This window comes from Triplophysa dalaica, chromosome 20, assembly GCF_015846415.1.
Source record: "Triplophysa dalaica isolate WHDGS20190420 chromosome 20, ASM1584641v1, whole genome shotgun sequence".
Classification (NCBI taxonomy): domain Eukaryota; kingdom Metazoa; phylum Chordata; class Actinopteri; order Cypriniformes; family Nemacheilidae; genus Triplophysa; species Triplophysa dalaica.
In genome coordinates, this window is record NC_079561.1 from 10761308 (window position 1) to 10788413 (window position 27106).

The 27106-nt window shown below is 37.6% G+C and overlaps 1 protein-coding gene across 2 annotated transcripts; it reads left to right on the forward strand.

Moving 5' to 3' along the window:
• The first annotated feature begins 9487 nt into the window (after positions 1-9487).
• On the forward strand, positions 9488-25549 carry eif4ba (eukaryotic translation initiation factor 4Ba). 2 transcript variants are annotated; one of them, XM_056733795.1, is made up of 15 exons: positions 9488-9567; positions 13324-13467; positions 17627-17832; positions 18000-18116; positions 18529-18583; positions 18689-18832; positions 18986-19126; positions 19578-19757; positions 19833-20073; positions 20183-20271; positions 20408-20630; positions 21193-21230; positions 21495-21624; positions 21856-21928; positions 24654-25549. In XM_056733795.1, the coding sequence occupies exons 1-15, from the start codon at positions 9555-9557 to the stop codon at positions 24729-24731; spliced, it is 1872 nt and encodes a 623-aa protein (XP_056589773.1). In that variant the 5' UTR covers positions 9488-9554; the 3' UTR covers positions 24732-25549. The 2 variants fall into 2 exon arrangements, with proteins under 2 accessions (XP_056589773.1, XP_056589774.1); XM_056733796.1 differs by having other exon boundaries at positions 21859-21928.
• The last annotated feature ends 1557 nt before the right edge of the window (positions 25550-27106 follow it).

A 27106-nucleotide genomic window follows, 5' to 3' on the forward strand; every position in this document is an offset into this window, starting at 1 on the left:
AGTAAACAGGCATTAACCAAATACAAATCAATCAAACTGATGTCTTAAGCTAGCATGTGAAAGACTCCTTGGGATTTATTTCAAACAAAAGATTTTCTATGTTTCACAATGAGATCATGCTATAGCATTTGGAAGCATGCTATGTCAACATCCGATTTAATGACATCACTGGTTTGTTAAATCCTGGAGTTGTGAAGGGTTGGGTGCTAGACGTGATTCAGTGGTTATTGGGACGCAATGATGTAATAAATTGCAATGGGAACATCTTGAATTTAATCTTACTTTAGAGCTACAGTCTTTTTCGTGTCCGGAATAGGGGTGTGGATTGTGATCTCAATAAATCCATCCATTTCTGTATCATGACATAACGACATGTTGAAATGTGTCCTGCCATTGTATCGTTTTGAGAAGTCCATGAAAGAAGAAGAATACAAACGCTAAGAGCCATGAGGCTTTTCAGTCCTGTTCCTTTCTCATAATGTAAAATATGACATGTTGAATGAAACAATGCAATTTTTTTATTTTTGTAATTAATAAAAGTTAAAATACTGAAATAAATATGTTAACGGTTGTATGTGTGTGATGAAACTGTATTTAGCTCACAGTTCAATGCAGTGCATGATGCTGGGTTCATGGTACAAAAGTAACATTATTCTGATCAAAATTTAAAAAATAAAATGAATACTATAAAAGATTTATTTCCAAAATAACAATTCTAAATAATATTTATTTTTGTACATACAACTTGTTAAATGATTTACAACATTCAAAATTGTAAAAACTGTTTTTATTTTAAATGAATTTTCACATCTTTTGTTTAAACTTGTTTAAATTTTGGTGTAATTTTACTTCACCAAAAAAATATTTTGCGGTATTTTCTGGCACCCCCACTGCCAAAATATAACCATTTTTTACAGAGAAGGTTTAACTGAAAATATTGTATTTAAATGACTCAAATTGAATAGGTCTGTGACAGGAAAATAAAACAGAATTTTTAACCTAAAATGAAAGTTAAGAAAGTAATTTATTAACTGAAACCCTATATAAAAGCTTCTTAAAGCACAAAAAACATTAAACATTATGTTGACGCAGGTTACATGTTGGCAGCTCAACAAACAGGATGAAGCAAACTTTAAATGTTAAAAAAAACTTTGCATCACAATATATTTTGTCACAATCCAACGTTACAACCCTAATATTAACCAAACATTTGGAGATGTCTATCTTTATTTCAGCAAACATTTGTGCATTCCTCAAAGCTAAGTAAAAGAGAAAACATTATGAAATACAACCCCCTTACACGCAAGCATCTTTAAACACCAATCACTCACCAATACAGTAGTCATTGGATGACTTTTGTTTACACAGTAAAATAGGAGATATTTCTGGCATGTGTGTCATGCATGTCTAACCATATACTAATTGAGTTGACTTTTAACTTTTATGATATTGACACAACATTACAAAGGACAAATAGCAGAGCATGAGAACAGGCCTTCACAGTACATAAAGCATTATCTACAGATGAAAGGACTTTACTTAAATTGTCAGTGTAAAACCTTTCTAATCATTTAAACCTTTAGTCATAACTCAGATATGCTTTCTCTGTCTAGATCAAAAGAACTTCCTGGTTTAACGAAAATACAAATTACAAAACAATAATTTGTGTTTATATTGAATCTGAAGCCCAAATGCAATGATATTGGTGATACTGTATCATTTGCACTGATCCATCCATCTGTTGACTACTATGGTTTATGTTGGTAAATTGATCTGGGCAGGACTGAGAGTGAAGTCAGACAGCAAACTGAAGCCACTGTTTTTAGTAAACATGGGCAGAGATCACATAATGAAAGATTCATAAAGTTCTAAGGCACATATCATCACATATTTGAGTGTTGAAGTTGAGTTTATTGAAGCTGTCAACACATACAGTACCAGTCTGGTTGGTTCTAAAAGGTTCTAAAACACCTGACTGAAATGTTCATCATGATATTAAATACATTTAATTTAAAAATGCATGTTCAAATGTATCAAATCACTTTGTAGGCAAATATATAATTGCGTCAACATATTGACATCATATCAACATCGTTAGAAAACCAAACTACTTGTATTTTTTATGTATTTTGAAAATGAATAACTTGTACCAAAAAACAGCCCATAAGAGCGGCATAAATAAATGCAAATTCATTAAGTAAGGGACACTGTACAGGCAGCGTGATGGTCCTGATCACATACCAGCTGCTTGTACATTATCCTGCTTACTACAAGGCTACTTGCCTTTTATCAGCTTATTTAAAGCTAGTAGGTGAAGGGTGGCTACGTTGAAGATGCAAGATTGCTTTGAATGCCTTTAGCCACAACATAATAGTTGGTCAAGTCCACCTTTGTCAAGTCCAAGACCAGGACTAGTTGAGACCGAGACGAGAACGAGGCTAAAGAGTTTAAATTTCAAGTCAAGTCAAGTCCAAAGAGGTTTGAGTCCAAGTCAAGACCGAGTCCAAATGGGTTGGTCAAGACAGAAACAAAAAAAGAATCCTCTTCAAGACCACATGCTTTATTTGTAATGTTCCAAAAGCGGATCAAATTAGGTCATTTTATTAAGTTTAGGAATAGCAATTTTATCAAAGTCACATAAAGCCGAAGTGCATTATTATTATTTTGAGTATTTTTATTGCAGTTTAACAATCACATTCTGTGCTGCCAATGGAAAAGGTTCCCATTTTCAGCTTGTTGACTTGTCAGTGTTAACTGCATTGAATCAAAATCACTTTTGCAACCGTAATTAATGTTGGAAAAAAGTTTCAACAAACCATCATTATTTTGATCAGTATTTGCTTTAGTTGGGCTCTTGATTCTTGTGTTTTAAACATTAGATTTTCATTGTCTGTTAAAAACACTGCGCTAAAATACAACTGTTGAGGCAATGCAACTATCCCATGGGATCAGGTGCTAAATATTGTAATGTTTGTGTAGTTACCTAAATAATTGTTTGTGAGTGCATTGTGTTATGAGTATTGTGTGATACTAGATTAAAGCAGTGGTATTGCTAATTATACTTCTTTGAACTGACAGAAAATAAACACAGCATGCATTGCGGTTAATCTGTTTATTCGAATTAGTTTGATGATTGTCACCATTGTTGAGGTTTGTATGATTAGTGTTGGCGTCAGGAAAACTTTCGTTTTAATTTGGCATAGTATCTTAGCGCTGTGAACTATAAACACTCAAATCAGTCTTCAACTTCATTTAGTATTATTTATCTGCATAGGGCATAGTATGATGTTATAAAGGCACACAGATGAAAGATTAGAAGGAACAGAATGTTTTCTCTCATTTCATCAATGTTAGTATAAATTGCAAACCTGTGTCAAGAGTGGATTCATTGACTGGTTAACAAATGGCTAACACGAAAATTTGAGTGAAAATGAATTTATAAACATGCTTAGCAGTAGTTTTAGGCCTGGCTTACGTATTGAATATAGGCCCAAAAACTATGTCAACTATGTAGCTGTCCATTCTGTTACCCAGTGAAGGTTAAAATATAAGGTAATGGTGAAAAAAATCTCAGCTAAAACTGAGATTGGCATAACAGAATCAGTTTATGTATCTAAGAGTGTTGTGTAATAACATGTTTGTATTTTGATAAAATGTAAAAAAACATGAAGAACAAGCATTTTAAAACTAAATATAGAACAGTGCTTCAAACCATACAGTACCTTTCCTTATTGTTAAATAATTGTATGAGGGTGAATAACTGAATATACTGCTATAATGCTCAAAAGAAGAACATATGTTTGAGTGTTCATATACTGTGGGTATGCACTTTATTTACGCAGCTGATAAGAGCTGATAAAAGAAAATTAAGAGATCCCAGATCCGGTCAAGCTGTGGGTAAATAAACCATCAGGCAAAAGTAACATGACTACACACACAGCTACTGTACATAGCAACAAAGAACACAAATTATATTACAATTATAATCACCAGTAACTTTTGTCCCATAGTCCTCGAAAAGGGAAAGAAGTGAAAGCTGTGTTGCTTTTTCTTACATTAACTTATAGGCAGGGATACATTTGGTATACTGTAGGTACAAGAAGTATATAGAAATTATAATTCAAGATGCCTGCTGCCAGTGAGCGGGAGTGCTAAGCATCATAATTTTTGTCTCATCAACTTTTCTAAAAAGATTGTGCCATATAAAATAAATGTAAAAATCCGAAACACTAAAAACAGTAATGTGCACTCTTAAAATAATGTGCTTTGTCCTCTGCTTGCTTTTGCTAACAGAGACCAAACACACACGCAGCTGTTTATACACGCCGAGTACAAGGACCGTCAAGAGATCAGGTGAGACACACCTGACGGCGATTCACGGATGTCACTCATCTCAAAACCTTCCGCTTTTTTGTTCTTTCTTCCCACGTATTTATCCGTCAGAGCAGAATGTATGTGATTATGATGAGGTCGTGACAGATGATGGAAGTTTTATTCTTTACATTGTAGATAAGCCTGTCATCTCTTTTGCATGATCAAGTCTTTAGTTCCCATCATCAGCACTGACAAAGCGCTCAGGTGGTCAAACAAACCCGAGAGAGTAAACAGCAAAACGCAACCTGGCAACCATTGAAACATCCAGCACAGCAGGTTGCATTTTACGTGAAGGTTTACATTTTCAGCTCAAGAGGGATTCACTAATTTGTTTGTTCGAATTTAGTTTCGCTTTAACATGATTATTATTTCCTACACCAGTAAGCTCATGTGCAAGGTAAGAGAAAAAGATTGGGAGAGAGATGACAAAGCACAATAAGCCTATATGGAAATCAGACCTGCACAGGACCTGTATTTGCATACCGAAGTATATCTTATCTGAAAGGGGGAAAAAATGCTCATAGCAACCGGGTGACATCAAAGAATAACAAACAAACAACTTACTCTTTCTGAACTTGCCAAAATACCAATGCGAGATTAAAAATGGAAATGAAACCATTACGCTACCATCATTTCAGATAGGAATTAGATATGAATATGAGTTTCGGGAGTACATATGACGTCAACTATATGTAGAGCATAACGCGGAATTCTCTGGCTGTTGTCAAAACAAAGGTTAAGCTGTTGGTCCGTCATGTCCTAGAGACGGTTTGTGAGGTTATGCACTAAAAAAGCATAAGAGGTAGTTACTCCAGCCCCCATCTCTTCGCCGTTGATTTGTGGATATGACCTGAACCTTGGCCTCCTCCCAATTCTCCCACGTGCTCCGGCCTTGTCCTTCAGTGACTTACAAAAGCCGTCTCTATGGTTACCGCTCTCAAGTTTGGGTAAAAACAGACCGCTGGGGAAAGAGTAATTGGCCTGGAGTCATGCTCGGTCTTCCCCCGGTTCCTTCTCATAATAAACCCACAGTCATGTGGCATGAGCTCACCACAGCATTATTTCAGGAACTATGGCAGATATACATATTGCGTTGTTACAATCATTGCATTTTTGTTATATAAGGAATTATTTCATTTATTTTTCTGAAAGAACTGAGTTTAGGTAAAAGGTGAGAAAATGACTACTGATGTTATATTGTGAATCCCTTTACAGCCACTCTAAACATCTGGTTTACACTTTAACCATGAAACCGAGTGTCACAGGGTATAATATCAGCTTTCATGAGACTACAAATGCACAGCACTTTTGGTTAAGTTTGTCTTTCCATTCAATGACAACACTGCCATCATGTGTATATTTTACAAACACAAAAGACAAAGGAACTGTTACCTTCAGCCACTTAGGCTAAAGTCAGAATTAATCGACTGTTTCAGCGGCAACAACATAAACAAATGTTTTGTGGCCTAAACTTAACTTCAATAACTGTTGAATACTTTTAAATTGAATTTAATACAATTTATATACAATAAAGTTTTTTATAGATTTATATTAATAGAAATGAATTTCGGCCAGGCTGGGGCATCCAATGAAAAACACGCTTTGTTTTTAAAAGAAAATGCATTATGTATATTACTCCATATTAAACAGGAAACTATACTTGGCATATTGAGTACCTCAGAGACAGTGTTGGGTGTAACTAGTTACTAAGTAATTAGTTACTGTAATTTAATTACTTTTCCTTTAAAAAGTAAGTAAGGGATTACATTTATTTTTCTGTAATTTAATTATAGTTACTTCAGATCTAATTTAACCAAATACTGTGTAATGTATACTATAGCGGAATTGACATTAAAATTCAAAGTGTAACTTTAAAATTAATGCATCTCATGTTTGTTATACCTTTAGTCAGTTAACAAGAGTACTTTATGTAGTTTTATATTACTTATTTTAATTAATTAGTTTTGCGTCTATACTTGAATCACTTAACTAATCAAGGCTGATGGTTGAATGGATATAGAACGTAATTAGTAATTAAATACTTTTCGGAGAGAGTAATTTGTACACTAATTCAATTACACTATTGAATATGTAATTAGTAACTAGTCATTTATTACTTTTCAGATTAATTTACCCAAAACTGCTAAAAGATGATGTATTTTTGTATGCAAACCCCGGAAGCGGGTTAGCATTTCCGGTTCCATCGCTCCAAAGTCTAGTTTTTTTTCGGAGGTCTGTGGTAAACAAAATCTCTAAATATTTTCACATTTTATTCTATGACATAAAACACACAAATTATAACTTGATTGTGATTTTTTTTAAAGCATTATTGTGCATTAAAAATGTTGGTTGCTAACAAGTTGCTAAAAGCGTCGGCCGGGGAAGTTAGATGTCGTCGCGCATATAAAGCTCACAAATAATGCAACATGGGCACAAAGCTCTTAAAACGTAGATGCGGTTTCATTCACGGAGTAATAACTTACCAGGGAACACATTTTTATCAAAGTTTGAAAGAGTTTTCAACGTCTTGGTGGGGGTGACGTTGAAATCGAGCGACCTCAAGTGTTTGTAGCATAGTGTTACCATTTTACTTCTGCCGATATATTTCAGCTTCAAAGATAACAAATGTTGTGTTCATTTGTAAAGATTATCTTGATAGACAAAACGTGTAAACATTATAAACCTTTGTTAATCACAGATTGCAATCTTCCAAAAGTCTATGGGAAAAAAGCGTAGGCTTTCGGTTGAGGGAATCAGCCCGCGGCACTTCCAGGATAGCCAACAAAAATACATAATCTCTGAGGTCTTGCATTTAGTCATAATTTAGTTATGGTCACAACAGTAATACATGTTTTAATTGCATAGGGGAAAATGAATGTGGTATATACATACAGGACGATGACTTCTGCTAAAATCTTAGCTGAGGTAATTTTTCATCAAGTACTAATTTCAGCGAAGACTATGGCTGAACATTTCAATACGCGCTTGTCATCATGCCTAGAGTAAGTGCAAATGTTTACTTAGCTTGTTTATATTTGTGAATAGGCCTGTAGAAGTCGATTATTCTATTAATCGAGTATTCTACAAATTATTCCATTGATAAATCAAGTATTTGAGTAATAAGTACTTTTTGTTTTTAGTAAGGAGCAATACTTAATATACAAGATCAGATAAGATACGTCTCTTAAAATGAACAACTACTTTGTTTCCTTTTTAGATAAATGTACACATTTATTGCTGAAATTGCCTACATTAATATCTGTGAAAACTAAACCCATTTAGTTCATTCCATTCCCATATTACATTCAAAATGCAATACAAATATAAGAAACATAAATAAAAATAGAAAGAATAATTTCAAAGGTAAACAACTAACTTTATCTTATGCATGATGCATTTATTTTACCTTAATTAGTTTACATTTTTCAATGTTCAGTTTTTTTTATTTTTTACTATTTAAATTTATATTTATGTTATATTTCTCCACATAAAACTAATGTAGTACGCTAGTAACCAGACGGCAAGTCTTCAAGTGTGTTTTTGAGAGCTTCACTCAGTAAAATGTTACATTTAGACATTTAGCAGACGCTTCTTTCCAAAGCGACTTACAAAGAGTTTAGGAGCAATAAGCGATATGTCATACAGTTCTGAAATAAAGTCTCAGAGCAAATCTGGAGGTGAAGTTCACATGTTCATGTCCTCATACAGCGCAGACGCGAAAAAATCCATGAGAATCACACGTGTAGCACACAGTTCATTCACTCAGACATGCAGAGCCACTCACTTCCAAAATAGACTAAAACAACGCAATAAAGCGATGCGCCATAACATCACACAGAAACAAACGCACTTCACATTTACTGATTATTAGGACTTGTTGTCTTTTTTCACGTTGCGCGCAGTCTGCATTTGCAGATCACACAAAGGAACAAAGAGGCTTTCTTTTCGCTACGAAACACACAGCGTCTCCACGACATGGCTGCGGCGGCGACGATACAATGAGATTGAAAAGTACGTCCACCTTACTTGCACATACATTTGGGCGGTCTTAGTCAAGTCATACCACGGAATAACGTAGATTTGTGGGGGCGTGGTTACACGTTTCAGGCAAGTCTGTGAGAATTCGCTTTTAGATAAAATGCATCTTTTTTCCAACATTTTAATTTTTGCAATTTTACGTGTCTAATACATGCATGGGCAACTTATAACCTACCAAATACACAGAAAAACACCCGTTTTTGACCCCTTTACATTTTTGGGTAAATCCCTTTAAAAACCATGTCATCAGGCATTTGAGAGGACAGAAGGCCCGTTTCAAAATAAAGACAAATAAAATTTGACGCATCATTCGTAAATTCAGTAGAAACATAATACTTTCTACTAATATTAAAGTACTTTATTATGATATAGCGGTATCGGAAGAAAAGAAAGTATTATCAACGGCCTTGTGAAGCAGATAACCACACGAGGGTTTTAATAGGACCTAAGCTTGATTGCACGTGTGATATCACTTTTATACAACAGTTCCATAAAAAACGTTAATATTAAATGACTTACGTTTTAAACACAATGCTGCAGTAACTTCTTCCTCGTCAACGAAAATCTTTCCTAACAAAGCTTAGAAAGGGCAACGCACTGTAGAAATAATGTCTGTTTTCTAAATGAATCAGTGTTTTAAAAGACTGAATCGTTCAATTGTTAAATAAGGTTACACAGAGAAGTCATTTGTCGCCCCCTATAGGAGTAATGATGTAACCTGTAAAGTGAGTAATCCCAAGGAAATATGCTTTTTGACTTTTAACTTGACACAGGATACGTATACATAAATACTGTAACAAAGCAGCCAATTTATTTGGCATTTATCCAAAAGACGAATAGCACAATATACATTTTCGTGATTCGCAAAAACATTTATTAATATTATTAAAATATATTGAGACACGGGGGAGCATGCTTAACGTGGTAAACTGCTTACTGCACACCAGCTTTTACTCTTTTGAATTAAAGTTTCAGCTTGTGTGACTTTAAAAACTAAATAATATCTTAGGACCATATAGTGTGTACGAATTTACATTCTTTCTGACGCCAAAATCTATTCAAGCGCGGCTCTGGATGCGCGATGGCGTCACGCAGCAGGTCACGCCCCCATCCGCGGAAATGACACGCACTCGTTCTCCAGCATGGCGGCGTCAGGTGAGGACTTTATAGATTTGTGGCTGGGCCGGCTGGGAAATCGCGGGTGTCATGTGTCATTTGTGCTGGAATAATGTACTTGACTGGCAGATTAAGTGTGGACGGGATGTGAATAAAGCGACGTGGCTGCGTGGCGTGATTTAAAAAGCTTGAGCTGTCAAGCGACGCTGCGCAGATGGCAGCAGCAGCAGCTGTGTGAACGCATGAGAGCATAATAATGCAGTTTATTTACTTTCTATTCAGAGTCACCGTGTAAATATCATTTCAGCAGATAGCACTAACGTTAAATTGTTTCTTAGAAATTGAACGAATCGCGTGCAGCCCAGCCCGTGTCTAAATGCTTGTGTTTTCATTGCATTAAAGCGCTGTTGTGGTTTTAGTTGTCAGTAATTCATTGATTTACACTGTTTGCCATATAAGCCTGCCAAGCTCTGACGAAACAAAGGATTTTACACAAATGTATCGTGTCGTAAACAGTTGAATAAACGCAGAGTCGAGGGAGGGGCTGCTGAACTTCAGACTTTCCCGCGTTTGTCATAATATATAAATGACAGTTTGTTTGATATGGAACAACATCTTTACCTGTCAAGCTTTCACTTTTGATCTCGTGCAAAGCATATTCACTGCGCTCTCTGTGTTTATCATCTTCACTATCTGGGGACAAACTCTATTTATTAATCATCTCGACTGTCCCGGGACAAACACTCAGTGTTTATAATCTTCACTGTCCTGGTAAAATCGCTCTCTGTGTTTATCATCTTCATTGTCCCGGTACAAACACTCTCTGTATTTATCATCCTGACTGTCCCAGTACAAACACTCTCTGTATTTATCATCCTGACTGTCCCAGTACAAACACTCTCTGTATTTATCATATTGACTGTCCCGGGACAAACAATCTCTGTATTTATCATCTTGACTGTCCTGTGACAAACATTCTCAGTATTTATCATCTTGACTGTCCCGGGAAAAACATTCTCAATATTTATCAACTTGACTGTCCTGTGACAAACAATATCTGTATTTATCTTCTTGACTGTCCCGGGACAAACATTCTCTGTATTTATCATCTTGACTGTCCTGTGACAAACATTCTCAATATTTATCATCTTGAGTGTTCGGGACAAACATTCTCAGTATTTATCATCTTGACTGTCCTGTGACAAACATTCTCAGTATTTATCATCTTGACTGTCCCGGGAAAAACATTCTCAATATTTATCATCTTGAGTGTTCGGGACAAACACTCTCTGTATTTATCATCTTGAGTGTTCGGGACAAACACTCTCTGTATTTATCATCTTGACTGTCCCGTGACAAACATTCTCAGTATTTATCATCTTGAGTGTTCGGGACAAACATTCTCAGTATTTATCATCTTGAGTGTTCGGGACAAACACTCTCTGTATTTATCATCTTGACTGTCCCGGGAAAAAAACATTCTCAGTATTTATCATCTTGAGTGTTCGGGACAAACATTCTCAGTATTTATCATCTTGAGTGTTCGGGACAAACATTCTCAGTATTTATCATCTTGAGTGTTCGGGACAAACACTCTCTGTATTTATCATCTTGACTGTCCCGGGAAAAAAACATTCTCTGTATTTATCATCTTGAGTGTTCGGGACAAACAATCTCTGTATTTATCATCTTGACTGTCCCGGGACAAACAATCTCTGTATTTATCATCTTGACTGTCCTGTGACAAACATTCTCAGTATTTATCATCTTGACTGTCCCGGTACAAACACTCTCTGTATTTATCATCTTGACTGTCCCGGGACAAACAATCTCTGTATTTATCATCTTGACTGTCCCGGTACAAACACTCTCTGTATTTATCATCTTGAGTGTTCGGGACAAACATTCTCAGTATTTATCATCTTGACTGTCCTGTGACAAACATTCTCAGTATTTATCATCTTGACTGTCCCGGGAAAAACATTCTCAATATTTATCATCTTGACTGTCCCGGGAAAAAAACATTCTCTGTATTTATCATCTTGAGTGTTCGGGACAAACAATCTCTGTATTTATCATCTTGACTGTCCCGGGACAAACAATCTCTGTATTTATCATCTTGACTGTCCTGTGACAAACATTCTCAGTATTTATCATCTTGACTGTCCCGGTACAAACACTCTCTGTATTTATCATCTTGACTGTCCCGGGACAAACAATCTCTGTATTTATCATCTTGACTGTCCTGGTACAAACACTATCTGTATTTATCATCTTGACTGTCCCGGGACAAACAATCTCTGTATTTATCATCTTGACTGTCCTGTGACAAACATTCTCAGTATTTATCATCTTGACTGTCCCGGGAAAAACATTCTCAATATTTATCATCTTGAGTGTTCGGGACAAACACTCTCTGTATTTATCATCTTGAGTGTTCGGGACAAACAATCTCTGTATTTATCATCTTGACTGTCCCGTGACAAACATTCTCAGTATTTACCATCTTGGTGTTCGGGACAAACATTCTCAGTATTTATCATCTTGAGTGTTCGGGACAAACATTCTCAGTATTTATCATCTTGGTGTTCGGGACAAACATTCTCAGTATTTATCATCTTGAGTGTTCGGGACAAACACTCTCTGTATTTATCATCTTGACTGTCCCGGGACAAACAATCTCTGTATTTATCATCTTGACTGTCCCGGGACAAACACTCTCTGTATTTATCATCTTGACTGTCCCGGGACAAACAATCTCTGTATTTATCATCTTGAGTGTTCGGGACAAACACTCTCTGTATTTATCATCTTGAGTGTTCGGGACAAACACTCTCTGTATTTATCATCTTGACTGTCCCGGGACAAACAATCTCTGTATTTATCATATTGACTGTCCCGGGACAAACACTCTCTGTATTTATCATCTTGACTGTCCCGGGACAAACAATCTCTGTATTTATCATCTTGAGTGTTCGGGACAAACATTCTCAGTATTTATCATCTTGGTGTTCGGGACAAACATTCTCAGTATTTATCATCTTGAGTGTTCGGGACAAACACTCTCTGTATTTATCATCTTGACTGTCCCGGGAAAAAAACATTCTCAGTATTTATCATCTTGAGTGTTCGGGACAAACAATCTCTGTATTTATCATCTTGACTGTCCCGGGAAAAAAACATTCTCAGTATTTATCATCTTGACTGTCCCGGGACAAACATTCTCTGTATTGTGTTGTTAGAGCGTTGAGTCTTTGTTTTGGTTGTGCGGTGGGTTGTCGTCGCTTCACAGTAAACACGGATTAAGTTCCACAGCTTTGGAATGTCCTGACAGTGCAGTTTGTCATAACAGAGCCCAGAAGCAAATAGCAACTCACAACAACGCTTCTCCACGTGTTAACCATGACACTTTCCATAAGAGAGTGAATTTTGCAATGCAATAACCAGCTTGTTCTTGTCGTCCAAGCAGATTTAGTTTACCTTTACAATTAACACGTTTTTCTGGATTTCATCTAAATGTAAAGTAGTGTATCATGACTGCATTTCTATAGACCATTTCTGTGTATCAAGCTGAAACTTTTATATCATTACATCATTGTGATATCAGCTGGATCACAAACATATTTATTTTATTATTTTCATAATCCATAATGTCTTACCTCATATTCATGAAACAAAAGTTAATTAATTTATATATTTTTTGCCCCTTTGTTCAAAATTTCTATTTGTATTACTGTGGTCCTTTTTTTTGCAGTGACATTTGTGTCTGGTTTTAATTTTATTTATTTTTTACAGGTAAAAATAAGACTAAGAAGAAGGGTAAGACTCTTACCCTGACTGACTTTTTAGCTGAGGACAGTGGGGGAAATGCTCCACCGACCTATGCGCCTACAAAGCCCACAAGCTGGGCGGATGAGACTGATGACTTGGAGGGAGACGGTAAGATTCAGACTTGATTAAACCACATCCTCAACCACATTTCATTGCTTGCGTTATTTGTCTGTCTGTATGTTCTAGCACTTAATTCAATGAGGGATTTATGCAGGTGAATAGTTGTTATTTGGTTATTTTAATATTGTCAATATCATATAATATGCATAGTTTACATAAAAAGGAGATTTGTTTTTGCCTAGAAGATTAAAGTTACATGATTTACATTCAGGTGCGGTACTGTTTAATTGTAGACAGCACCTGGTTAGACCGGTCTGTGGGTGTGAGTTCATAAGAATTCACAAAACATTCTTAAGAATAAATTCTTCTTAACTGCCATATTTTTTAATTAATAAACTGTAATTTAAGAGAAAAGTTAGGAAGGTTTTACATTTACATTTATGCACTTTGCAGACCCTTTTATCTAAAGTGACTAAATTGCATTATCCTATACATTTATAATTAGGTATATGCAATCCCCTTGGATCAAACCCAAAGCCTTGCTCCTACCACTGAGCTACAGGAAAGCCTTTTATAGTTTTGTATTCCCCGAAAATACTTCTTAAGGCAGTTCTGACATTTAGTTTTTCTCAAGAATGATTTACCAAGCATACGTCAAATCATTTTTCATGTTCTTAAGAAAATATCTTGAGCCTCAGCTTCCTATAATTTATCTTAAGAACAGTCTTCTATTTTGTCTTAAGAATAAAGCCCAGGTGATATCATGCATTTGTATCATGCAATTTGTGTGACTTTTGAATTTATCCCTTGAAGTGAGGCGTGCTGTGATTGGGCAGTTAACCAGTCCGAAATTGTCAATTACCTATAGTATGCCTAAATATTAGTTTAACAAAAGGAAAAATGCTTGCTTGCTTTTGAGTTGGTGTTTACAGTTAAAGTCCCAGTTAAACTAAAATCAGCAGTGCCTAAATATTGAAGTGTTTATTGTAAATAGTTAATCAATTTGGGTCATTCTCTTTTTAAAATTTGTGTGCCCTTATAATCTTTAGTTAAAATCTGAAAATGCACCTGCGCCCTGTAATGACTATCCAACACAAATGATGTATATTACACGGCTTGGGCAGTGAATCCGTTAACTCCCCCCCTTCAACTGTTAGTCTGCTGCCATTTCCATTTTCACGGCTGTTTTTATACATCCAATCAAATAGAATAAAGACAAAAGACATGCCCACTATTGTAAGGCTAAAAATAAAAAATGTATTTATGCGTAATGGTGAAGTGCAGGTTTTAAATACTGTATTTATTACATGTTAACTTTAAAAACACAATTTCTGACAGCAGTGATGTCATTTTCGAGAACTTGAAATATAAAGGACAGTAAATCTTATTGAGGGGTTATATTATTTAAATTAACATGCATTTAAACATAGTCATACAATATTTCCAGTATGTTTAGTTTATTTTAAAAAAATGTGCTGCTATGTTCTCTGAGGTGTCAAGCTGCAGCAGACTTAATGGTATGCTTAATGGTATGATTCATTGTTTGAATTTACTGATGTGTGTAGTTGTTATACAGTATGTTTGTATGTGATTTCTGGAGATGCTATGTAATGTGTGTATATAGGTGACCACATTAACTTATTTTGTGTATTGCACAATGACATTTCATACCCTGCTGATTATATATATATATATATATATATCCATCTGGTAAAGCCCCAAATGTCCTACAATCAACCTGGTGGAGTATTATTAACATCAACTTTGGTAAAAATTGTGTGTGTGGAAAATGAACCTACCCTGTGGCCTCCCCCTGGTGGTTTAATACTTTTACAATAAATGATAGCCTGCATTTATTAAAAATTCTTGGCTGATTGATGCCCAACTAAACACCCTCCATGACTATTTTTGCCTGTTATTATATATATTTATCTACACTTCTCTGAATGCTATTACTACCTTCTTGTTTTCTCTTCCATTTATTCTTCACATGTTGTTTTATTTGATTCACTCTTACTATAATTTATCTGCATGCCTATGTCTGTTTTTGTTTTGTGGCTTCCTTTGCATACTTATGCCAACTCATTTCCTTTTACTCCAACATAAGCTAGTACCCAACAGAAAGCTACATTAATGCCCATCATCTAAATCCTGTTTGAAGAATCTTATTCAACAGATCTGATCTGATGTCTGAATTACGTGTTTAACTGTAATTAAAGATGAACCTGAATCCGAACATACAATTGTCATTAATGGCTTTCTTCAACCTGCTGCAATGCCAGCAGAATTGCTCTCATTTCACCAGTGTACATTGACAAATTGTTTACGATTATTTTACCGACGTTGATATTAAATTCAGAGACACTGAATGTCACACCTTCTTCTATGTTTTTCAAAGCATAAGAAAATATTTCTACATACAGTAACCAGAGCCCTGATAGCACACGTACATCTTGCAGACAGCTATTTAATGTCTGCATATTCATCTGCAAGACATCTGGCAGATGTTGTCTACTCATCTTCCCTACATCTCTGAGAAGTCTGCTGTCAGATGTCAAAGACCTCTAGTAGATTTCAGTAAGATGTGTATGATATAGAATGGATGTACAAAAGCTCTTTCTAAGATTTTTAGCAGATGTTTTTGCACAGCAGATGTTTTCCAGATCTTTAGCAGACATCTTACAGATGTACCTGTGCTATCTGGAAATTATCTTGAATGTATTCATGTACGTGTTATGTTAAGCATTTGGTATTTTACTTATCCATATTGTCCTTATTTAACATGTCTACAATTTTTTTGTCCACAGAAAACATATCTCATCTCCATATATATATGCAGATCAGATATTACGTATATTATTATAAACATATATGTGACACTGGACAACAAAACCAGTCTTTTGGGTCAATTTTTGAAATTGAGATTTGTACATAATTTGAAAGCTGAATAAATAAGCTTTCTATTGTTGTTAGAATAGGATAACATCTGGCTCAGATACAACCGTTTAAAATCAAAATATTGAGAAAATTGCTTTTAAAGTTGTTAAGCAGGGGCACTTTGGCAGGCCATCCACTCACAAAAATATATTTTTTATATATTTAAGGTTGGAGATTTGCTAAATATCTTTATGGAACATGATCTTTACTCTATATCCTGATGATTTTTGCCATATAATAAAAATCGATAGTTTTGACCCATATAATGTATTTTTGTCTTTAACTAAAAATGTTCCCCTGCTACTTAAGACTGGTTTTGTGAACCCGGGTCAAATATATATATATATTGCTGTTTCGCCTAAATTCCAGCACCACAGAGCAACACGTGGGGTTTCCTTACTGACCGAATCAGTACTTTTAGGGAATCTGTGCCACCTACTGGCAGTTAATTGATTCCATCATTTCATATTTACATATTCAGAATGTTACACTTAATATATAAATCTCAGAGTGGCTTTAATGCCATTATTACTATACTGTAACGTTTAAGCAGTCTGTGTACACATAGACTACGGTGCTGTTTGAATGGACATGACGGTTCTGTGCATTTATCTCCATGGCGTGAGATGCGTGTCTCACTGCGTTTACATGAGCATGCACTTTGTTTGATTTAATCCCGGATGTGGATCCCTAAATCCAATTGATGACTTTTGATTAATCTGTATCAAGTAACAAGAGACCTGTTGTTGTGCAGTTTTGTTCACGTGTGCCAAGACATTTTGGAAAAATCTCGACCGGATAATGTTTTACGGCCATGTCCCTAATAAAGAATATGTAGGCTATGTGTGGTAAGCCTATCTAAATACAGTTAGGGTGATATTTAATGACAACTTCGTCAACCTCGTTTCATTTGGTCACAACACAAGGTTTCCCTGTGGCCTCAAAGCTTCAGCACCACTGCTCTGAGATCGATTGCTAATGTCTGAGGTGAAACACGCCCTCACTCATTAGCATACAGACCAAGAAAAACATAAAAATGTAGAAATAAATAAATGTGAAAATAATAAATGTAGGAATAAATACATGTATCCATGAATAGATGTTGAAATAAATAAGACTGCAAAACACGGAAAACTATATAAACACATAAATAAGGAAAGAATAAATACTCATTTATTTTGCTTTTTACATTCTTCATGGAATCATTATTTATTTTTAATTAAGGCAGGTTTGGAATTCCATAGTAATGTAGTTTCATTTACTTTTACAGTTACTACATCTTGGCACACAGAAGATGACGTGTATCGTGCACCGCCCATCGATCGGTCCATTTTGCCCACCGCTCCACGTGCCGCCCGCGAGCCCAACATCGATCGCTCCCGGCTGCCCCACAGCCCGCCCTACACCGCCTTCCTGGGCAACCTCCCCTATGACGTCACAGAGGACTCCATCAAAGACTTCTTTCGTGGGCTGAATGTGAGTTCTCCCTCCTGCATTATTCCTATTTCATTGAACCTTTTAGGTTTGTTTCTTGTCAAAATAGGCTCGCAAAGTGACATCTGCATTTGTTTTGCCTGTGCACTTGTGCAGAGCTTTTCACCAGTTTGCACAAATGTGCTCTAAAATATGTTTTGTTCACCCAGATGAGTGCGGTTCGCCTCCCAAGGGAGCCCAGTAACCCAGAACGGTTGAAAGGCTTCGGCTATGCGGAGTTTGATGATGTGGACTCTCTGCTGCGTGCACTTAGCCTCAATGAAGAGGTGAAATCCAATAGTCAACCATCTTATTAAAACATACTTTGTTTCTGAGTTCCTCAATAACCGATATGCTCTGTGAATGTGATTTTGAATTATAAAACTGAGTGTTGATGTTTGGTTACGTTTCTTTTGACCACATGGTGGCATATGTATATGCATATGCCTTTCTGTAGCTCAGTGGTAAGAGCATGGCGTTAACAATGCCAAGGTCGTGGGTTCGATCCCAGGGGACTGCACATACTTAGAAACAAATGTATAGGATAATGCAATGTAAGTCGCATCGGATAAAAGCGTCTGCCAAATGCATAAATGTAAATATGTCTTCGCTGCACTTGTTGACTGTCAAGATACAGGCTCACAGTTGTGTAATGCTCAGCTGTTTTCTCAAAATAATCCTTCTTCTTACTCTCTTTAGAACCTTGGAAATCGTAGGATCCGTGTAGACATTGCTGACCAGTCCGGTGATAAAGGTGTGCATGGTCACTGCAAACCGCTGGTGTTATGCAGTATTAGACAATTGTGAACCTGTTTTATTTGTGAGAGACAAAGAAAATCTGTTTTGGTGTTCTTCTCAGAGAGAGATGAGCGCTCCATGTCAGGGAGAGAACGTAGCCGCAGTGACCGTGACATGGGCCCAGATAAGACGGATTCTGACTGGCGAGCGAGGCCTAAATCTGACGTAGACGACGGACCGCGCAGAGATGACACCTTTGGAGAGCGTGAGTGTTTGTTGGAGCAGGAGTAGATTTTATTTCAGTTTATCAGGTTTTAGATTTGAAGAAAATGAGTGAAGAAATTTATATAATTAAATACCTTGCATACTTCTTACCTAAATGGATGAATGTACCTTTAAATCACTGTGTGCTCTTTAGGATCCAGAGATCGTGATCGTTATGATTCAGATCGGTGCCGGGATGGTCAGCGGTGGGACAGTGGAAGCGATCGCTATGATGGAGGGAGAGAGAGATACCGAGAGCGATATGACGAAAGAGACCGCAGGGACCACGACAGAGGTATATAATGTTCACTTAACTTACACTAACAAAGGTTATAATAGTTAAATACAACTATTAAAACAATTCTTTTAAATAAAAAACATTATTTAGCATTTTTAGTTAATAAATAAATAAAAACAAAAGAAAGAAAGAAAATGAAACTTGTATAGAAAAACAACAATCAATAAATTTATATATATATATATATATATATATATAATAAATATAATTAAAAAAATAAGAAATAAATTGATGAAAGTAAAAAAGAAACAAATACCCAAAACTAAAATGAAAAAGCTTAAACTACAAACATAAAAAATAAAAAGTTATTCATAATATTAATAAAACTACAATCAAGCAAAAATAGCACAGAATTATATTCAGTGTTTTTTTTTATTCCGATAGTTTCTCTTGTCTTTGCCATCAATAAACATTATTCTAATCAGAGGCTTGTCTGTCATTATTTTAGGCTACGATTCTCGCAGCGATTCTCGCAGTGGGGGTCGCCGGCCTTTCGGAAGTGGTTTTCGCCGTGACTATGGAGACGACCGTCGGGAGGATAACCGTGGCAGTGGCGACCGCTACGGAGATCGATATGGCGACCGCGAAGACAGATACGAGAGGCGGGAAGAGAGGCGCGAGGACAGAGGTGAGCTCATGCGTTTGACCTTCGGCTCTGAGTCACTCATATAAGGCCATGTAAACAGGCTGCTCCTGTGTTTAGGTCCCCTGCAGAGGCCCAAGCTGAACCTGAAGCCCCGCAGCGTTCCCAAAGAGGAAGACCAGAGCAGCGGTCCGCCAGCGCCTTCAGGGAGAGCCGCCTCTATTTTCGGGGGAGCCAAACCGGTGGACACGGCAGCTAAAGAAAGAGAGGTGGAGGAGAGGTTAAAGAAAGAACAGGAGAGACTGCAGAGACAGCTGGAGGAGGAGAAGAGCAGGGCACCTGAACGCAAGCCCAGGGAGAGGTACAACACACAGACACACATATAGAATAACAACAAGCAAAAGCACTCAAAGGAAAGAGTTTTTAGATAGTTATCATTTCTCTTTTTCTAATGAACGCTGTGTACTCAGGCATCCGAGCTGGCGAAGTGAGGACCAGGGAGCCGAGCGCTCACGAACAGGAAGTGAATCATCACAACAAGGAAGCGCATCAAGCAGGGGTGAGTGATCGGCTTTTGCTTGAACTATAACTTTGCCCTGCCTTTGTTTCTAAAGATGTTAAATCACAATAGATTAATCTACAATTTGATGGTTCTTATCACAAGGGCTGTGATATCCTTTGCTTCTCTCTGACAGGGCCTAGACGTCGGGAGAGTGAGCGCTCTGTGGAAAACGAGGTTTTCAGTAGCCGTGATGAAGAAACTTCCTCCCATGGAAACCAAACCACCTCTAAGCAGGAAGGCCTGCCATTGCAAGTTGTTCTAGCTCCTCCTCCAAAAGAAAACGTTTGGGCGAAGAGAAGCGCCTTGAGCACGGGATCCAGTGAGAGTGACACTAAACCTATACTCTCACCCAAAAGGTGAGTATGTATTACCCACAATGCAATGCAAGTGAACTGTGACCCAAAAAAGAGACAGCGGGCTAAGATTGTGGTTTGACTTTTATCAATTCCGATTCTGCTTATGGATTCCGATTTTTATTAATTCCCAGTTTCGTTTCCAAAGTTGTAAAAAGTTATCATCTTGTAAGGTAATGTAGCCTGCTTATTGTCTGGTTTGCAAAATTATATACACTATATTTATGAGCACTCTGCGTAAAATATGATTAATTTTCATGAAGGCTTTTATTAAGATATCAGTGGATCACAAGTTAAAACATGCACATTTAAGAAAATGTACGCGCAGGAATTTTTATTTTATATCAAGTATCCGATTCCATACCATTCGTTTCCGATCCCAAAATTGGAATTGATTTTTGATTCTCAACCCTATCTGAGATCCTATTAAATAGCTCAGGTAGAAAATACCATATTTTCAGACAGCTTGAATGCATTAAAAAAGTTTTTGTACAATTTAAAAGACTTCAAATCTGACTTTAGTTTCTTTAAAGTAGTGTAAAAAGATTTTTGCTTTGTTTTTCAGCCCGACAGTCTTAACTGATGTTCATCAGAAGAGCAAAGGTTAGAGTTATAAAGATCTATAAATCTATAAATCTTTGGAAACATGAAAGTGATGCAGGCGTGGAAGAGTCATTTTTGTGAACACACTAATGCTCACACTAATGCTGGTCACCTTGACTTGGAGCAAGAAAAGAGAAATTTCTAGTTGCCTCTCCTACTAAAACACATTTAAAAAATTTGAGTGTTTGGTTGCTTAAAGTAAAGGACATCAGTGTGATTCATAGACTTGTCCTCCACACTGATAAACACCAGCTCTCCTTACAGATGAAAACAAATCAGATTGGGTTCGCCGAGATCGGGGTCCCTCTCGGGGTCGTGGTGGGGCCTCGGGCTCTGGAGCAGGCAGGGGACCTGGAGACGCGGGCAGCCGAGACCGACGGAAGGAAACTGACAGGTCAACTTGTTTCGCTGTGTTTCTATGGAAAAACGAATGAGAATGTAAAGGCTTGTTGACAAAAGAGAACTCTTAAAGGGACAGCTAGAAGAATTGCTATGTTTACTGTAATTCTAAAAATCATTGTAATATTTAAAATGGAAGTGTTTTCCCAACCAACGGAGTTCTCAGTAGCTCCAGTGTCTTTGTAATGAGCACATGTGCATTTGAGATTCTGTTGTGTGTTTGCAGAAGGGATGTGAAAAGAGAACAAGATCTGAAATCAGCACCAGAGCCAAAGAAATGTGAGGAGCCTCCGAATCCTGTGAGTGACAGAGCTAACACCCACAACCTCCACTGCTTTCTTTCAGACATTCTTTAATCAAAGATTAAAAGGGATGCTTTAATTTAGACAGAACTGGAGATTTTAATGTCAAGGTCACAGACTGTAATTGTAGTCCTCGCTTGAAACATATGCAACTTGATGTAAATATTTACTTGAGTCTAGACACATAATTCAGATGAATTCGAATGCTAGTATCAAGCAGAGGTCGTTTTGGCTTGTACATTGGGAATACTGAAATGTTGCCTTATCAGTATGGATAGTTCAGCCAAAAATAGAAATGTTGTCATCATTTATTTACCCTCATGTGATTTAAAAACTGTATGTGACTCTTTCTTGTGTGGAATATAAAAGAAGATATTTTGAGAAATGTGTCAGTGGTTTTGTGTTAATACAATGGAAATCAAAGAAGATATTTTGAGAAATGTGTCAGTGGTTTTGTGTTAATACAATGGAAATCAAAGGGGGCCACCAACATTCTTCCAAATATCTTCTTTTGAGTTCTGCAGGAGAAAGAATGCCATACAGGTTTGGAATGACATGTGAGAGGGCATACATTTTTCGTTTTTCAGAGAACCATCCCCTTGAGCTCAGATTGGATACATTCTCCATCATTTGAATGGCTTTTGTTGGGTTTTTCGGCCTAAAGATGCAGTCTTTTCTTGTTCTTTCTCTTTTGAAAGTTTTGATACTTGTAGATCATGTTTTGAGGTTTCGTTATTCGGGTCTCACATCCTGGTCCATCTGGCTTTTCATGACAAGAGTCTTTTTCAACCAAACACAAAATTTGTTAGGATTTAAATAAAGCAGTTTGAGGGGCTGTTTACACGCAACCGTTTTCGACTGAAAACGCAATAAAATCATACGTCTGGGGACTGAAAACACATATTTTTGAATACGGGTCTCAAAGTGCAACTTTTGAATCTATGTTAATGGCAAGACGGAACTTACCAATGATGATGACGTCACGTGCATCTGTATTACGCCCTCGGTCGCACGAGTATAGCCAAAACAATATGGCGGCTTCCCATACTGTGAGCTCTTGCTGCTTGACTATGTGTTAATGTTCCCCAGAAAAATGTGCACCAATAAGACCAGCGGAGACACACTATTTACATTCGCCATACTTTAAACACACATATAAATTGACCAACAGTATTAAAAAGTGCTTTTGCCTTATAACATAGGCAACTATGTATATGTATGTGCCAAGGCACATCCTTTTTCTTTACACAATAACATCGCCATCCACTGGGCTGGTGTGGATACTACATCGTTTTTATCCGTTATCCTGGATCCGTGTAAATGCAGAGAGTTTTGATAATGCTGTATATGTAAAACTTTTCAGTTTTTCATTGTGTAAACGTGGCTCAAAGGCGGATGGACTAGACTTTAAAAACAGGTGTTAGTTTTATGAGGTGTTATTTCAAGCTTCATAGCTGACCAAACAAGTCTTTCAAAGCAAGTTATTCAGTGAGCTACATCTTTAAGAATTTAACCTGGAATCAACAAAGCTAGAACTTAAAGATGTGACCTCTGTATTTTTATAAAGGTCTTTGACCTGTAGGTCAAAATAGTTTGAGTTCTCAATCCTTGGAAAGAATTCATCAGCTGGAAAGAATTGCCACGGAAGCCTTTCAACGATATTGGTATAGTTGTTATGTGGACTCTTTTCTTAATTTGACTTAATTTTGGTTCTCGTTCCTTGTGTGACCTACATTAGTTAACATAAACTAACAGTGAACAGTGCTTCTGTTGTACCCCGTTCTTAATGTTAATTTCTTAAATTTGCTAATACTTTATTTAAATCAAAAGTTGTGTCAGTAAATATGTGTAATAAACAATGAACCAACGTCAAGAAAAAACTGGCTCTGTCAGTGTTTGTCTGTATGCTTAGATAGATAAACGCATCCCCAATATCTAATAGCGAGGTGATCGGGCGGTGAAGCGAGACCTGCAACACGAAAAGCAATGTGCTGTTGTCAAGTATAATGCTGACGTACAGACGCGAGCTGGCTTTATTGTATGCCCCTTGAACTAAAGTGATAATGTCCAAATTTGGCACATCAAGAATGTATTTTTACACTGCATACGAAAGCAGCATGTTCACGTTACTCTCAGCACATGCAGCAAGCGTCTCTAGCACCTGCCGAAGTCCGTTTAACTAAAGTCATGCCACTGGCCTTTCGGACAGCTATTTACGTCTTAGCAAGAGTGCCTCCAAGCAGCTATTTAGCATTGCTTTTCTTCTAATTTATTGCAATGGCAGTGATGCACCTTGTTAATATATTATCTTTGGCCTTTCCCATGCACGTTTGCTTTGATTACAGTAATCGCAAGTTTTGCATTATGTCATTTTTATTACTCTGATGCACAAAAAATCTTCAAGAAGCTTATTTTACTGGTGTGTTGATGAACAGTAAACCAAAAACTTCTGTGAGCTGCCAGTGTAAATCTTAACATTTGTCCAAGATGGTTTTTGCTTAAAGATAAAAAATAAGTCAAGTAAAATAAAGAGAATTTCAGTAAAATATTTTTTTCTTTCGTTTTTACTGTTCCTGTCACATAAGCATAAAACAATCAAAAAACACTTTAATGTGCCGAAGCCATAAACCGAGGTCCGTATTGAACCGTGGGTGAGCTGTATTGTTGCATCACTAATGACCGCACTTCATTTACATCTCACTGTCTGTTCTTGTTTCAACAGAAATTTAGCTCAGCCAGTAAATACGCAGCCTTGCTGATGGATGGCGAGCAGGGAGACGATGAAGAGGGCGGAGATTAAGAGGAACTGCACTGGCAACGGTCCAAACTGAATTACAAAATTAAACCTACAGCTTTTGTTTCATGCAGCACTGAAGGACCGGGTTCTGTCCTGTCAGAAAACAAAAAAAAAACATTTTTGAAGCTCCTTCTTCAACAGAACTGTATTAAACTGTAGTGGGAGCATACAGGACTTGTTTTTAAGTAAGAGAATGTGGAACGTTAGATAAATGATTTTAACTAATTACTTAATGGGGATATAAAAAAAATACATGTTGACAGGATTGAATAGCTACTGCTCGCGTACATCATAAACCGAGTGCATCGCTAGCCTGGTTGGCTTGTTGAGTGGCTGGAATATGTAGACTCGAGGGGAAATAAGACACAAATCAAATGCTTTTCCCCGATCTTTAGGGCTTCCTCGAAAGATCGTTTACAGACGCTGTGACCTGCATTGTTCGCCCAGCGTTATTGAATCACACAAACTCAGTTTTTACGTCTTAAACTCTTGTTGGTCGACAAGTCGGATTGTTTGTATTCGCTAACGGCCGCTGAATAACAGCCAGCAAAAGAATCCGAACCGGACCGATTCAGTTTAATTTTGCTTTGAACTGCTTTAGATATCCTCTCACTTGTGCGTAGAGGATTTTTTTTTGAAAGCCACTTCTTTTGGACTGATGTACAATAGGAATGAAGTATTCCTCTGAATCTCAATGTGTCAACGACAGAGACTGCTGCAGCTTCAGGTTGAGCATATATCTAAAGGTAGTGACATGAATGCTTATTGATTCAAACTGTGTACCATCTGAAAAATAATAAAAGACTATACTGAGTCTGTTACGCTTTGTAGAAAGTCCAGTTGAATCCCAAAAGGGATGGTTTAAAAGGACGATAACATTAAACATCTCACATCCACTTCCATTCATATGGCTGTAAATACAGAGCGGAAGCACAAATATACAGTTTTGGGAAAAATTGAGAGATGTCCGTTTTTCTGAATTTACTGTTTATAGATTTAATCTGGGTAAAATTATTGTTTATAAAACAATAGTTTCCCAAATTACAAATCAATATTGTTTCTATTTGCAGAAAATATTTTTTCAGTCATGAAATACTGCAAAGAAAACAAGTTCATATTCACTTTTAAGCAATAAAATGTCTTGGTTACGTATGTAACCTCAGTTCCCTGATGGAGGGAACGAGATATCCTGCATTATACCCTGGTCGGCCTAACCCTCGTGGAGCTCTCTCCACGCCCTGGCCTGGCGGACCTGCAGGATGGCCATGGCGTAGAGAGAGGAGGCAGCCTGGCCTGCAGCAGCGCAAGCCTTCGACACCAGTGATGCCGAAGTCCTACACGCTTTGGACGATAGGCGTTGCCGATTCCCCCAGGTGGCAGCCGGCTGCGGCACATGTGCACCCTAGCCACACATTCCACCCGGGGGATCTTGACGTAGCCTTTGGCTGCCCCACCATCGAGGGAAGTGAGGGAGCCGGAGCTGGTTTGACTGGAGCGGGCCGTGAGTGGAGGGCTCCAAGATAGCTCCTCATGCACCTCCGGCAAACAATTGCTCCCGGGGTGGGCACGGTTTGCACCGCGCTCCGACCTCAGGAACCACGTAACCCCGGGTTAGCATGGATGACATCACTTCTGCTTCCTCCTGAGCTCGACCCCCCTAGGGGTGCGATCGGCCCGTGAGCACTTGGCTGGCGGGTTTACGTTCGCAGAGGTCCCCACATCACTAATGCTGCTAATATAGGCGGCCTTCGGGGCCGTAGCCACCGATGTCAATGCCCGGGTAGCAGACGAAATGGTGGCTGGTTACCGTAGGAAGACAGCCACTCGTGACCGCAACTACTGAATGAAAATCTGTCCGCAGTGTGGGCAAGATGTGTCAATTAACGCTGCTTCAGCATGCTGGACGCCCAGACACCTAACGCAGCTATCGTGTCCGTCCCCCTCCTCGATGAGGGTGCCCCACCCAAGAGAACAGCGGGACATGCCGCGCTGGAGAATGCTCAGTCCTCTAACACCTCCGGAACCGCCGAGACGCCCAGGGGAAGGTCCCTGCAGGTAGGGACGATCCGCTGCTCTACGTCGTAGATCCGGCAATGTAGAAGAAGAATTTGTTTAATTCGTTTTGTTCATAGTCATGAGCGAAGGCTGTGAAGATCAAAAGGTAAATGAATGCTGCAAATTTAATTCGCCAAATTTCATTGGCCTTTTCTATAGTAGTCAGAGTTGATTGGTTCTCAAGGGCGAACCCCATCTGTCATTCTCGACACAACGTCGAGAGACCGACAGAAAGGGAACAATAATAGTTATATGTCTTTTTGGAAAAAGTAAAAAAAAAAAAATTATGTCATAACCGAAAATTTATCACAGTTTCATGTATC